The sequence below is a fragment of the Lineus longissimus genome, chromosome 2, assembly GCF_910592395.1.
Source record: "Lineus longissimus chromosome 2, tnLinLong1.2, whole genome shotgun sequence".
Lineage (NCBI taxonomy): Eukaryota > Metazoa > Nemertea > Pilidiophora > Heteronemertea > Lineidae > Lineus > Lineus longissimus.
This window is the reverse complement of record NC_088309.1, coordinates 8253503-8266402: the sequence shown is the minus strand read 5'-3', so window position 1 is coordinate 8266402 and position 12900 is coordinate 8253503. Positions and strand designations below refer to the sequence as shown.

The following is a 12900-nucleotide window of genomic DNA, read 5'->3' as shown; positions in this document are numbered from 1 at the left end:
AAAGTACCTTCACGCAGGCCGTTCATTATATCAAGAATGAATTGATTATTTCTTTTTTTTAATGTTGAAAGTGGATATATTTCAATCTGGTTTCCAGAAGGACTTAAATTGAATCATACGTTGGAAAAGCCGCATGTACTCTTTTTTGTGTCGAATGTTCATGGTGGGTATTCACAGAGTTGGTGGCAGACCGAACTAGGGGATCATCATTCTAACGCATTGGTAAGATCGTAAGTAATCTCTAACTTGAGCCTGCGCGTGTTGTGTACGCTCTCAGAAAGAATAGTTTTGAGCTTTCGAAAAACATTCGTAGGGGGTTTAGCGAACACAGATAAGGACACCTTAGGTTTTTCCATAAAGATTTTTGAGATTCTAATTAATCACCAAGGGGTTTTTGTTTTGCTGAAAACTTCTCACGGCGCATATTTGTGGATTGGCCGAAAAACCCTCGAAGGGTTTTTTAAAGTTAAAACCTTTATTCAATTTCTTGTATTCTTCTCCTGTAAGCGTTCCTTGAAGACAAATCGAAACTCAATTCCCGAGAAGAACTTCACTTATGATATCTACAAATGTACCATACGCTTAAAAATCTTCCATAGCTATCAGGCATGTTAGGGAGTCTATCATTTATAAACATTAAACCTGCAATAATGGGCAGTGGAATGAAGGCGTCTTTGTATGAAACTTTCGCGGTCGCCATGGAAACATTCACGCGAATACACAATAACTCGTTTGTCTAATCCTAGTGTCCAAAGGGTTTGGTTGTCAGATATCAAGGTGATGACTTGTACATAACAACAAAGGCAATGATATTTGAACCAGTGCAATATAACATACCCCACAATACTAGTGGTAACGCGCACTTGTAAAATAACCCCGGTGGTATAAACTTATAAAAGCCATCAAAATTTCACCAACCAATGTACCGAAATATGAATTGGCACAAGGTTATAAACAGTGTCTTTCTATTGAAGTTTTTCGAATCGTTTGACAATAATTTATCTACACTCACTTAACGATACGATAAGCTTTATTTTCATCGGTATGAGATACATATAAAAACGTGAGCTATGGAGAGCTCTTTTGCCGATATCAAACATAAGATGAAATCACTTGTCAGACACCGATTACGCAGCTTTAGTATATTGATGGGTAAGGCATTCCAGACTGAAACCATTCTTTATGCACAAATGGATCATGTTGTTATCTATCGACTATCTAAACTAGACAATGTCACTTGACTAAATGTACATATCTTCCAATAGAATTCAATACAGGAGTGCCCTCACCCAGCTGTAGTCTGAAGTAAAATGCATGCACTGTGAATGTTTTTTAGGATCTCATTATGGTCTGGCTATACCGTCTGGCTGACACCCGAGTTGAAGCAAAGTTGACGCCATTTGATTACATGTACATTTTATATCAATGTTCAACGTATCTGAACCACATGAACCTTTCTTCGATTAAGCCAATTTCTCTTACTCGTGATGGGAAAACAGGTACATTTCTGTTTATAACATTTTCAACGGGAATCAATGCATTTCAGTTAATTTACAGGCGGAGTGGCCGGCCAATCAGAAGCCCACAATGCTGCTTCACCGGTGCAGTCTGTAGTATCGAGCCAATCACATTAGACATACGAAAGACTATCATTAGCTCTGCTTTCGTACATGTAAACTGACGATTTTTAAAGAAGATTTTCTGTATTTTCTATCTTTTCAGATTCCAATGTGGGGCCGGCGGTTAACTCCAAGAAAAGCCATCTACGCGTTGGTGTCACTGATAGCAATGACGTTGATGGTATATCTCTTCGCCTACAGTTACTCAGGTACTTCCTTACTGACAATCAACGGCGAAAAATCAAGATCAAGGTTACGGGGTGAAAGGCCATTTCGAAAACCTCGAGAAACTGAGGACGAAACACTAGGCATTCCACGTGATAAACCATTCCGTGACGATGGGGGAAACAGGCGAGGAAATGCACATGACGTCGATTCCGAAAATGCTCATGACGTGGATTCCAAAAATGCGCTGAGGACCAAAGATAATGAAGGACCAGCTGGTAGCTTTGAGGGTGGGTGGGAGGAAACGCCGCTTGATCCGGGGCCACGGATAGTCCAAGAATTCTTCGACTATGCCGGCGATTTTAGCGCGCGGGCTGAGGAGAAGGACATTGTAGACGATGGGCACAACCGGTACCAACGGGTAAAAGCAGTTATCAAACGACTTCGAAATAGGGAACCATTTTCACCAGTTTTTAACAGAAAGGAGAAGCTTGTTTTTATGGATTTGTTAGAAATGTTTGACGAGATGTGTAAACGACATCAGATTACTTATTTCATATACGGCGGGACGCTCCTCGGCAGTTTCCGCCACCACGATCTGATCTCTTGGGACGATGATGTTGATGTTATCATCCCAGTGAAGCAGAAACCTCTCTTGATAGATGCCATGCAAAACATTGAAAACAAATACAAACTCGTCACAACTTCAAGGGAACATTTCAAAATATACAGCAAGCAGAAATCAGAAATTATGAATCTTTACTTCGATTGGGCATGGCCGTATCTTGATGTGAGCTTTTACGGAGAAAATTCCACTCATATCTGGGACATAGCCGAAACGTACGGAAGAAGTTACGAGTACCAGAAGGGTTACATCTTTCCGTTGCACTTGAGACCACTGGGAAAGCTTTGGCTGCCTTCCCCTCGTGATTCTTACGCGTACTTGTACTACACGTACGGGGCTTCGGACGACTGCGCCATGAACCATTACGTTCACAAGATAGAAATGGTTGTCTGGTGCAAGGAACTAAAGAGAAAATGTAACAAACTCAAACACAAGTATCCGTTTGTTTTTAGAGAAGAAGCAAAAGGCGGCGTGAAGGAAACGTTAAAAATGAACGGCACGGTCATACATTCTTACATCGTACATGAACCGACGTATGCTGTGACGAAGCCTTACAGTTTATTCCTTGACGAAAAGGTTTACAGAAAGCATTTCAATAAAGGGTGAAGCCTGATATTTTCTTGATGGAGAAGAATTCGGTTTACTTTTGGCTTGATGGTCGACCTGCCATTGCATATTTCTGGGGTAGGAGGCGGTAGTGAATTTGTCGGTGATTACTGGATACATCTAGTTTCTGTAGAATGTCGCCGTGCTCCGCCTTTGTGAGTCATGCGTTTGGGTTTGATTAAAATAAGAAGCAAAACTGTGTATTGTTACGTGTGCCAGATTGTGAGAAAATCCTATATCATTTTATATAGAGCAAGACATGAATATTCCTGAAGTTGGTTGATAAAATAACAAGTGCAAAATAACACAGGCAACGTGGTATTCTCGACTCGAAACCTATCTGGGGTTCCTAAAACATTTGTAATTTTACTTGTACGTATTGAAATAGCTTCATGATACAACATTCACCGTGCAATGCGTGACTGAACTAGCGTCAATAAGATATCGCCACTACTGTGGTAATAATTTGGTATGTACTGTCTTTTGGCTTATGTGTTTGCTTGTATGTGTAACTGCCTTCGTGTTGGAAATCAACTACTTCGGCGCATAGAAGCAAAGATTGCATGAAGACGCTGACTGGTAATATTGTTAATTATTTAGGTGCTTTTGGTTACAGAGTGCAAATAATACTGAACGTGTTTTGTAAAAAGTTGTGAATTATGTAAATGAAAGATAATGTATATTATGTATTAAATGGACATAAATTTCAATCCGATTGATAGTTTAGTACTCGATACGATTTCTTTTCGAAGGTTACTATCTCAAAAACTATAGGCGTACACGGATACGTAAATGTATTGAAACCAATTGAGGTGTTTTTTTCGTCGTCATGCGTAAGGTTTTAAGCACTGGCTTGTAAATAACAACCTGTATTAATAGAGTCTATAGGTTAGGCTTTCCCTTAGGCGAAACTCGGCTTATGTGTTGTTTGGCTCTCTCGCATCAAATATTTTTATCCAGAAGTCCACCTTTCTCTTTCGAAGGTTCTGCTTGTTTTCGAATGACCCAGTCTTGATTTCCAGATAATCGTACGTTTCTTCGCCAAACGGTTCCCATGTCAACTCTGGGGATGGCTCACTGAAAAGACAACGTATCAAGCTAAATTCAATTTGGATCATAAATTGTTCTTAAAGATGGTTTAACTTTGCTCCAAATGTACGAATACTTGAATTTCGTGCAGGCGATGTTCAGTGTCACCGAAATTGACCCAACAAGGGAATTTCGGTTGCGTTAGCAGAAACTCATTCGTTGTCGTATCCAACTCAAGAACTGTCTGTACGGGTGACTGCCAGTGCCGCTGCAATTAAATGATGATTTTTAAAATGTCCGTTGCCGTACGGCCCAAGCCACTGAATACTGGTTACTTGAATACTGATTTTTGTGCATCATTCTGGTGATTTATCAGTATATTTTAGTTAATAGACCAACATGGCCAAGGCATACATGTAGCTAACGCGTCAATCCAGTGTTTTCTATCCCATCTCCCATCCTTTATTTCGTTGATTTAACCACGGAACCTACCCGTTTCTCGCAAAATCTGCCCACAATTTCATCACCGATAAACTGAGATTTCTTTCTTGCGCCGTGTATCTGTTCGTATGCCATACTGACTTGGACCACGCCTTGGAGATGGGATTCCCGAACACGAATGGTAGTTCGGTTTCGTGATAGCTGTAGTCCGATAGCCAGCTACAAGCGAAAGGATTGTTGATGTCTATTGAAAGCGAATGGCTAAACATGTAGAAGTAGGGAGTGAGTCCGCGCGAACGGAGAATCTTCGCCGTCTGCACTGCTGGCGCTACCATGATGATATCTGAGAACAACTGAAATGTACATGAACGTAAAGAAGGAATGAATGATCAAATGTTGACAACAAAGTCTATCACAATATGAATGAAGTCAACACGAAGACAAGGTCAGCAAAAGCTGCCATCATTAGAGGAAGAACAGGGACCTGCCCGTTCCGGAACTTTTTCAGCTGTGCAAGCCAGCAGTTGGAGCATTCTACATGTAAAATAAAGTCCCTTAAACTTAATATAGGACAATCTCTGCAGGGCCCTACCGCGGCTGCTCCAGCCGAGTTCTCCTTCGCCGTCGACCCGTCTCGCACGGGCACGGGCCTCGCAATTTCGACTGGCTGTCGGGCGGGTAGCGGGAGTCTCCAGATCTTTAAGGCGTTCTCCTACTTGAGCTCGTAGCCAGCCTTGTGATGAGTATTGAAACAGTTCATTCTTACCTCAACCAACGTCTTTGTTATTTTCTTCCTGTCCATCATGACATCTGGAGTGAAGTATTTACCAATTACCACCTTCTTCATCGTCTCTGAGAGGTCAATATTGGACATGCCGAGGATTTGGTCAAGGGATTCCATCAAAGCTGCATGCTTTACTTCTGCGGTGTCGTTGTCGAGAAAGCCCCCTGAAAATATACTTCTGGAATCACCTTTTAAGTAGAGGCCCTACGGTGTCATCACGCTGGTCCATTCTGGTGAATGGGATGGCACCGTCAGTGAGGCACACACGTGAGGGACAGGATGGGTACAGACCCTACTTTAAGAAATGATTTTACAATAAGGTTTATAAACGTTTCTATCTTTATGTAATATGAGAATCATTCTGAAAGGGTATTCGCTTATCTAATAATGTCTTGTAAACGTATAAGGCAAACATCCAGAAAAACCCTATTCAGTGCAGTGCGCACCTCCCCTCCTAAAATGCCTCAAAAAAATGCCAGGATTTCAGATGGCATATTAAACCCACTGCTGAAATTTTGGGAGAGCCCCATGTCACTAGCATTTGAAATTCACTTATTTGTTGATTTACATGTGGTGTACTAGTGTAACGTACTGAAGTTGCCATTCTCATCAATGGGCACATTTTCTTGAATGGCAAAGATGCATAAGAATCGGGCGGCCTCGTGCTGAACATCGCCAATCATCACAGGAACTCGGTTTAAGTATCCTTGCTTCAGCATCTTTACTGGTTCGGTTGGGAGGACCCGACTACCCTTCCATAAGACTTGGAATCGGCCGTTCTGCAAAGATTGCACGAACAAAATTAACGAAACAAAGACCGGTGCAATTCAAGCTATATGTATATATGTGTATATACACATATATTGACATGATGGACGTTTGATGCAATTTGGATCGGCATTGAGTCGGCGACAGCAAGTTGTCCCCTGGTCATGACGTCAAATTCCGGCTTGGTTTTTGTTCATCCATTTCGTAGCAATTATTCAACCGGTCTTAGGTCGGTCAAACTAGAGTATAAACCTAATATACAGTACATGTACCCATATTCCCGTCTCTAGAATGCTCATTAGACGTTCGTAAATTTTTCGACCGCCCAAGATCTTGGCAGGTGTTCACAACGCTGCCACGTGTTTGAGTTTCTTTTCACCAGTCACAAAAGTGACTTAAAACATGTTAAAAGTAAACTGCATGCAATCATTGGTAAACATTGCCGAAAATGTTGCACAAAAAAACTGGCACTCACCATATCAGTTGCATGTTCTTCTTCGCTAAATAGCTCAGCATCGACATTTCTAAGACACTGCAGGAGAAGATCCGCGTCATCTGTGTTGCAGTTCAGGGATTCACCAACAGACAGTAGGGCCTCTTTCACGGACGTTGGCGAGTTGAAATGGCTTAGCTTGGCATTCAGGGGGCCGCTCTGGATAATGGCACGGTGGAATAGCCCTGAAATGAACACGCATTAGGGAACAAAGTCCCTAAGATTAATATGAAGATGGTCTGGTGGAAACAGGAGCATGATTATATCCTTGATTATAGTAAGCAAACATTTCGGACATATTCATACAGCAGCGTTTGATTTTGATTTTCTTCCCGATGTTTTTAAGGCTCAATTGACATGGTACCTTCTTTGAACTTTGTACTTTGCACACCTCAAACAAGCTGACTCCAGCACATTTCGATTGGTGACGAACAATTTAAAGTTTTTTCATACCAGCTGAAAAAACCCACACAACACTTCGGGTTGTCGGCATGGTCAAGCCTACCTTGAGACCACTTCATCAACAGATGAAGCGAGACACTCCATGCTCCCGCACTACTACCAAATATGGTCACTTTGTTCGGATCACCTCGAAATTCCCGGATGTTGTTTTTGATCCATCGGAGCGCCATAACTTGATCAAATATACCGTAATCGCCAGGAAGCGAGTCAACATCACCATCGCTGAGAAAACCTTTAAAATTGAGAAAAACCTCTTACATGCTGTATATAAAAAACCATAAAAGTATGTTGTATACCGGCCTCGGTTACGTACATTGGATATTATCAACGCGCATGCGTAACCAGATAAAAAATCTGGAGAACAAAATGCTGAATTCTGCCGACCATTTATTCTCAAAGGAGTATCTCAGTGTTCATCATAATTGACGGAATAGTCATGCCGACTTGGCAGAATAAGACAGAAAAGTGTCAAGCGTTCTATTGGTCGACCAGCAGTTTTCTATGTCCTCATCACAAACGTTAGCTTCGTTTCGGCATTGTGCTACCACCTGATCACCATTGAATGGTGCGAATGACAAAATGGACAAGGGCAAGATGGTCCCTTACCTAGGACTCCAAGGCGGTAGTTTACGGTCACCACCACAACGCCGAACTGGGCGAGGACATGACCATCAAACCAGTTACCGGAGCCGACTTGAAGACTTCCACCGTGGATCCAGACCATCACCGGATACGTCGCTTTTACATGCTGAGAAATAGTGTAATCCCGATATAGCATTTTGCGCTGAGTTTGGTAACATACAACGAAGACAGTGTCTGACCAACACAAATCAGTCTTGTCATCAGATATCGTGGTAGAAAGGGGTTCGACTTCATAAAGAAGTGTAATACTGACCGTTGAGAACTCTCGCGGGTGGAATATCGTGATGATGCTTTCATAAGGTCTAGTTGTAGCAGAGTGAGAGGTTGAAGAAATATTTGAACGAAAATTACTTCGAAACAATGGAAAACTTCGGCAAAAGAGACTCGGCAAACATCAACTGCATGTAATGATTTTCACTTTTATAAATTTACCTGAGCGGGAGAATAGATATTCAGCACGAGGCAGTCTTCCCTCATTGTATCGTTCACATCAGCTTCACTCGACACACTGTAGAGGAAGGCAGGCATTTGGATGCATCTTGGACCAAGATTTAAGTTGTTAGTGCCCGCGGGTGGGGACACCCTCACCGGTTTTGGATCCTATAAGAGTATTTGCACAGAAGATAAAGTTTTCAATGATTGGTGGTAAACTATTAAGCTTAAAGAGAGGGGTTCTTTAAAAGTAAACTGGGTTACATCCCTGCATGCTAAAGTGGTTCCCATGGTTGAAGCCTTGGTACAGTTGAAGAGCGTCGGACCTAGTGATCGTGGGTCGTGGGTTCGAGGCTCTGCCGGTGCCAACCGACCAACTTTTAATCGTTCATCTTGCCCGAAATGGACTTGATTTCTACGGAACGATTTCTGAATTTACCGATGATGGGATGTCAAGTGCTTTGAGACAGTACAGTTGATCATCACAAAAGCGCTATAAAAGAGCTTTAAGTCCTATAGAAAAGCTTACATTTCATTAAATTTCATCTCTTTTTCTCTACTGGTAGGATTTGATCAACACTGAATACAGTGATATATATTAGTAACCAGGGTTCATGCCTCAGATATAATTAACTTGGCTTATTACGGATTCTTCTCTTGCTGCTTATGTAGTTGGCCAGAGAACCATCAAACAATCGTTACAAATACAATGTAAAACTGTCATAATAAAGTGCTATTTACGAGTTTTCTCGTTGGGATTTGGTTTGATGAGGTCGATGATGATATCCTTGCCTCATCAGGTGATAACCATTATAGCAATCGTACATGTAATTGCAGTTTTTGTTGGAATATTGATTACAACTGGATGGCCTATAATTGGGTCAACTTTTACATGTAATGCCTCAACAAAGGGGTCGACTGTCGAGAAGCATGAAAACATTCATCCTCATCCCGCATGACTTGAATTCTTGAATTTTGATGACGTCGTACAGTCCCTGCTTGAATTGCCTGCTATTGCCTCCGAATGGCGGAGACTCAGCCATTTCAATGTTAACATACTTTGTCACGCGAAAGTTTTTGACATGGTAAGAATAGCACAGTGTACATTAAAACATGTTAATTGAAACTGAAACGTTGTTCTTTTGAATTATATACACAATGTAAGTTCGAATCTAAAAGCGAGACCACTTTTTGCCCAATACATTGCGAGAACGCAGTGTATACAAGCAACGTACATTGACTTCACAACATGGAGTCTAATCATACTGGCAGAGAGAATATGCTAGGAGACAATGCCTGCTTGGAGAATGGTAAATCCTTGATGTTGGAAAGAGAATATTCTCCTTTTTTCATCATTAGGTGCAGCAGCTGATTAGATCAACAGTTATGGGCATCATAAACGTCATAACATAGCCATGTTGATCCTGCCCATGACAAGCGAGTGCAGGTTGTCTGGGATGGCATTCAAAAAGGGCGAGTACGCGGATTTTAGAGGTTTATATGTCAAGATTCTCTGTTTTAAGATCTTCCTAACCCGTTTAAAAACGTACTCTAAATCGTAGATTACCAACTGGCTGATCGGCATAGTGAACTCCAAGAAACGCGTCAACGGTATTGGAAACCGAATCTGGAAATATTGAAGAAATTAAAAAGATGATGAATTTAATTAGTATGTTGAAAGTGGTGAGTTAGGCTATGCACTCAACTCTGACAGGGACTAATTTACCCTTTCTTTGCCCTTCTTTTCTTCGACTCAAACTAGCTTACCGAGATTGTCTCTTTACATAACAGAATCGAGTCTTCACCATGGAGCAACAAAGTCAGTGATACAGACCTCCTTGCAGATAAGTTGGCCACTGCAGTCACAGGGTTTTATCATCCTCGTTCAGCAGGGGGTTTCTATAATTATACTCTCACTTCTCGCTTTCGTCTCTCGCCATTTTGACCATGACGGAGTGACAAACCCTGCATCTCGATAAGAACAGGTTTTATGGGAAACACTGTCAGAGAAGAAGTCGAGGTATGGGGCGGGAAAGGGGAGAGGCGGCATGTAGAAGATGACCTTACCAATTCCGTAATCATATCTTGTCCTTTTTCCGAGGACTCGCCCTTTTCTAGTAGCAACACGAACAAAATGGGCTTGAGAATATCCTAGCAAACTAAAGATACAAAAACATAGCAATCCTGAAACTTTCAGTGAATCCATATTGACCATTTCGCAACAACCACTGATTTGGTGTTGCTTTTGCCCAATTTGCCAAAATGTCGCATTTTAGGAAATGAGATTTGTAATTATGGCCAACCTAAATTCTACCCATTCATTAATTCTAAATCACAGACCCATTGCCCCATTTGAGCTACATTGTGCCATATATCACGATATATCGGTAAAACTATCCAATATCGTCCCTTTCAAGTGGAAAGACAATGCCGTTGGATCTCCGAGGGAGACGTATGCCCAATCTTTGAAATCTTTGATTTTCCCCGGTCAGAACACTTCGTATTGGAGAGGCGCTCTCCCACAGGCAACGTACAATTGAGGTTTTCTCCGGGGATTCGATCAGGTCCCTACATTACATTACTGGAAAGCGCTTTTGGTTCGAGTGCCAAATTTCCCACCGAGAGGTCGTGCGTTCGAAATTTTTCCGGGTGACTCCGAGCGAATTTACAGCGTGATGCAAATGCTAGCTGCTGCTTAACTCTCTGCGGAATGCCAAGGATGGATCCGACGAGCAGAGTTGACTTGGAAGTTGGCAACCAACCTCCAGCAGAGTTGTTTCAGTTCTAGAAGCCATAGGCAGATGGAGATGCTTATACATTGCTTTTAGCCAAGCGTAAAACGCGCATTTAAGGCAGTATCGTTTTTTATCATTACCAAATAGATTTTCAATAGTCCGGTAATTAGTTTGCTGGAACAATTTATTCATTGCAATGGAATATAAAGAGAAAACCGATTCCTCGTGTGACTTTCAATACCCGGGAATTTGTTATCCGAAAATGGGGGAACTGCAACATTTTCGAAGGTCAAGGGCGTTTATAGGCAGAAATGGAATAGATGGAAAGCGAACACTATAGCTAATGTTGGTATGCAACTGGTGGATGCAAGGCTGAGAACCGTGGGATTGTGTGTGATTTAACGGCGCTTTTAGGGATTAATGAAACAGCCGTTTACTGGATTGGTATTAGTACCGGAGACTTGGGTGACATTCTAAGGACGCGTTTCGAGGGGGCGAATGAACCCGGCATTCTTTGATTGACGGAAAGCAGTTTTTCCAACAGTGGATATTTACGGTTGCTGACATGAAGTAAACGTCGATCTTTTTCAGCATGTAAAAATAAATGTACAGACAATTGATTTAGATCATGGATTTTATCACGAGGATAAATTTAATATCCATAAAGGCGAGCGTGACAAGTGGTGTGGATTTCAAATGCATTGGACATTTGCTGTTCATATTGATAGATTCAGCAATTGGCAAACAAGAGGCATATGTAAAGCTCAAAATCGAAAACACAAATTAACTATAAAGGCCTTGTGAAACAAGAATTACCGAAGTACATGTTTTTGGAATGCGTTCCTTTTTAGTACGAATACAAAATGCCCGAATTTGGCAACTCTTCCTGCTGTAAGCGGCAGTGGACAGTTTCCATCAAATCAAGCGGTAATTTGTGGGCGTGATGAAATTTGATGCCATCGACACCAGCGGATTTATTGGCGAAAAATAAGAGACTTGTCAGTCTACCAGTCCTGCTTTTAAAGGTCTGCTGGATCCTAAACACAGGAGTATTCATGATGAATCTGGAATTTTGACGGTGACTGGTGATTTAACACTCGATTCGCAGTCAGATGATATCAGGCTTTTGCCGCATTTAATTGGTGGCGCTTGACGAATAGACAATGGAATCTCAGTGAAAAAAAATCGGGATTTGTCGGTGTTTTTTATCATTTAACACTGGAGTCATATTGATAAAATTAGGATTTCGACCCCTTTAATTGCTGGTGCTTAATCACTGAACACTGGCGTCTCATCGATGCACTAATCTGGAGTTTGACAAAGTTCGATCATTTAACATTGGAATTGGAGTGATATTTTCAGAATTTTTACGGTGTACTATACGTTTCCTATCCACATCTGGTTGTCCGGTTGTCGTATTTGTAATGGAATTCCACTGAATATAAATACCGATAGAGTGTAAGGTGATAGCATTGAGGACAAGACAATGATTCGGCTGTTGTTCGATGTACTCAATGGAGGCTAATAAATTGACATCAGTAGCTGTACTCATATGAAGGCTATTAAATTGACAACAGCGGCAGTATACTGTGCGAGTCCAAGCAAACATCATGCTGTAGATGCACCGTGTTACCAGTGATCAACAACGACAGTGTAGTATAATACAAGAATTAAAATAACACCTGGGGAGTCTGTATTGATTAACTGCAGAATCATTACAGTGATTAATCTAATTATCAATTCGTGATATATCGACAGTTAGGATATGCAAAATGTCGCCAATCGGGATCTTGTGGTCGTTGCTCTCTATCATGGTCGCTGGTACCGTTAGTTTTGCCTTCATGCAACCTTATTGGTTTATCAACAAAAACACATTGAATTGCCTAGGAATGTACAGTTATTGTCTAAAGGATATACGATACACAAATTCTAAACATCTTTGTGGAATATTTGGAGGTTCATTTGACTTTGGTAAACTTCCTTCGTCGTCTTGGCAAGCGGCTTGTGCGCTCTATGGGGGAGGATGTGCCTTTTTCTGTTTTGCCGGATTATTGTCTCTATTAACTCTGTGCATTCCGAAACCTTTCAATAAAAATTTA

At 41.4% G+C, this 12900-nt stretch overlaps 2 protein-coding genes across 2 annotated transcripts; one reads left to right on the top strand and one right to left on the bottom strand.

Moving 5' to 3' along the window:
• Window positions 1-2298: 2298 nt before the first annotated feature.
• LOC135499320 (uncharacterized protein RP688-like) lies at window positions 2299-3015 on the top strand. Its single transcript, XM_064790058.1, has one exon. It carries the CDS (start codon window positions 2299-2301, stop codon window positions 3013-3015), a length of 717 nt encoding a protein of 238 aa, XP_064646128.1.
• Window positions 2826-10335, bottom strand: LOC135482503 (carboxylesterase 5A-like). The gene is made up of 10 exons (XM_064762577.1): window positions 10134-10335; window positions 9617-9693; window positions 8067-8234; window positions 7599-7740; window positions 7036-7224; window positions 6513-6715; window positions 5862-6048; window positions 5252-5433; window positions 4537-4838; window positions 2826-4092 (listed from the first exon to the last, which is right to left on the bottom strand). The coding sequence occupies exons 1-10, from the start codon at window positions 10279-10281 to the stop codon at window positions 3933-3935; spliced, it is 1758 nt and encodes a 585-aa protein (XP_064618647.1). The 5' UTR covers window positions 10282-10335; the 3' UTR covers window positions 2826-3932.
• Window positions 10336-12900: the final 2565 nt, after the last annotated feature.

Coding starts and splice junctions, on each gene's coding strand:
- LOC135482503 (XM_064762577.1), bottom strand. CDS start 10,281: ATGGTCAATATGGATTCACTGAAAGTTTCAGGATTGCTATGTTTTTGT. Junction 5,434..5,861: donor TGATGAGAATGGCAACTTCA/GTACGTTACACT, acceptor GTATATTTTCAG/GGGGCTTTCTCGACAACGAC. Junction 4,093..4,536: donor GCAGATTTTGCGAGAAACGG/GTAGGTTCCGTG, acceptor TTGTCTTTTCAG/TGAGCCATCCCCAGAGTTGA.
- LOC135499320 (XM_064790058.1), top strand. CDS start 2,299: ATGTTTGACGAGATGTGTAAACGACATCAGATTACTTATTTCATATAC.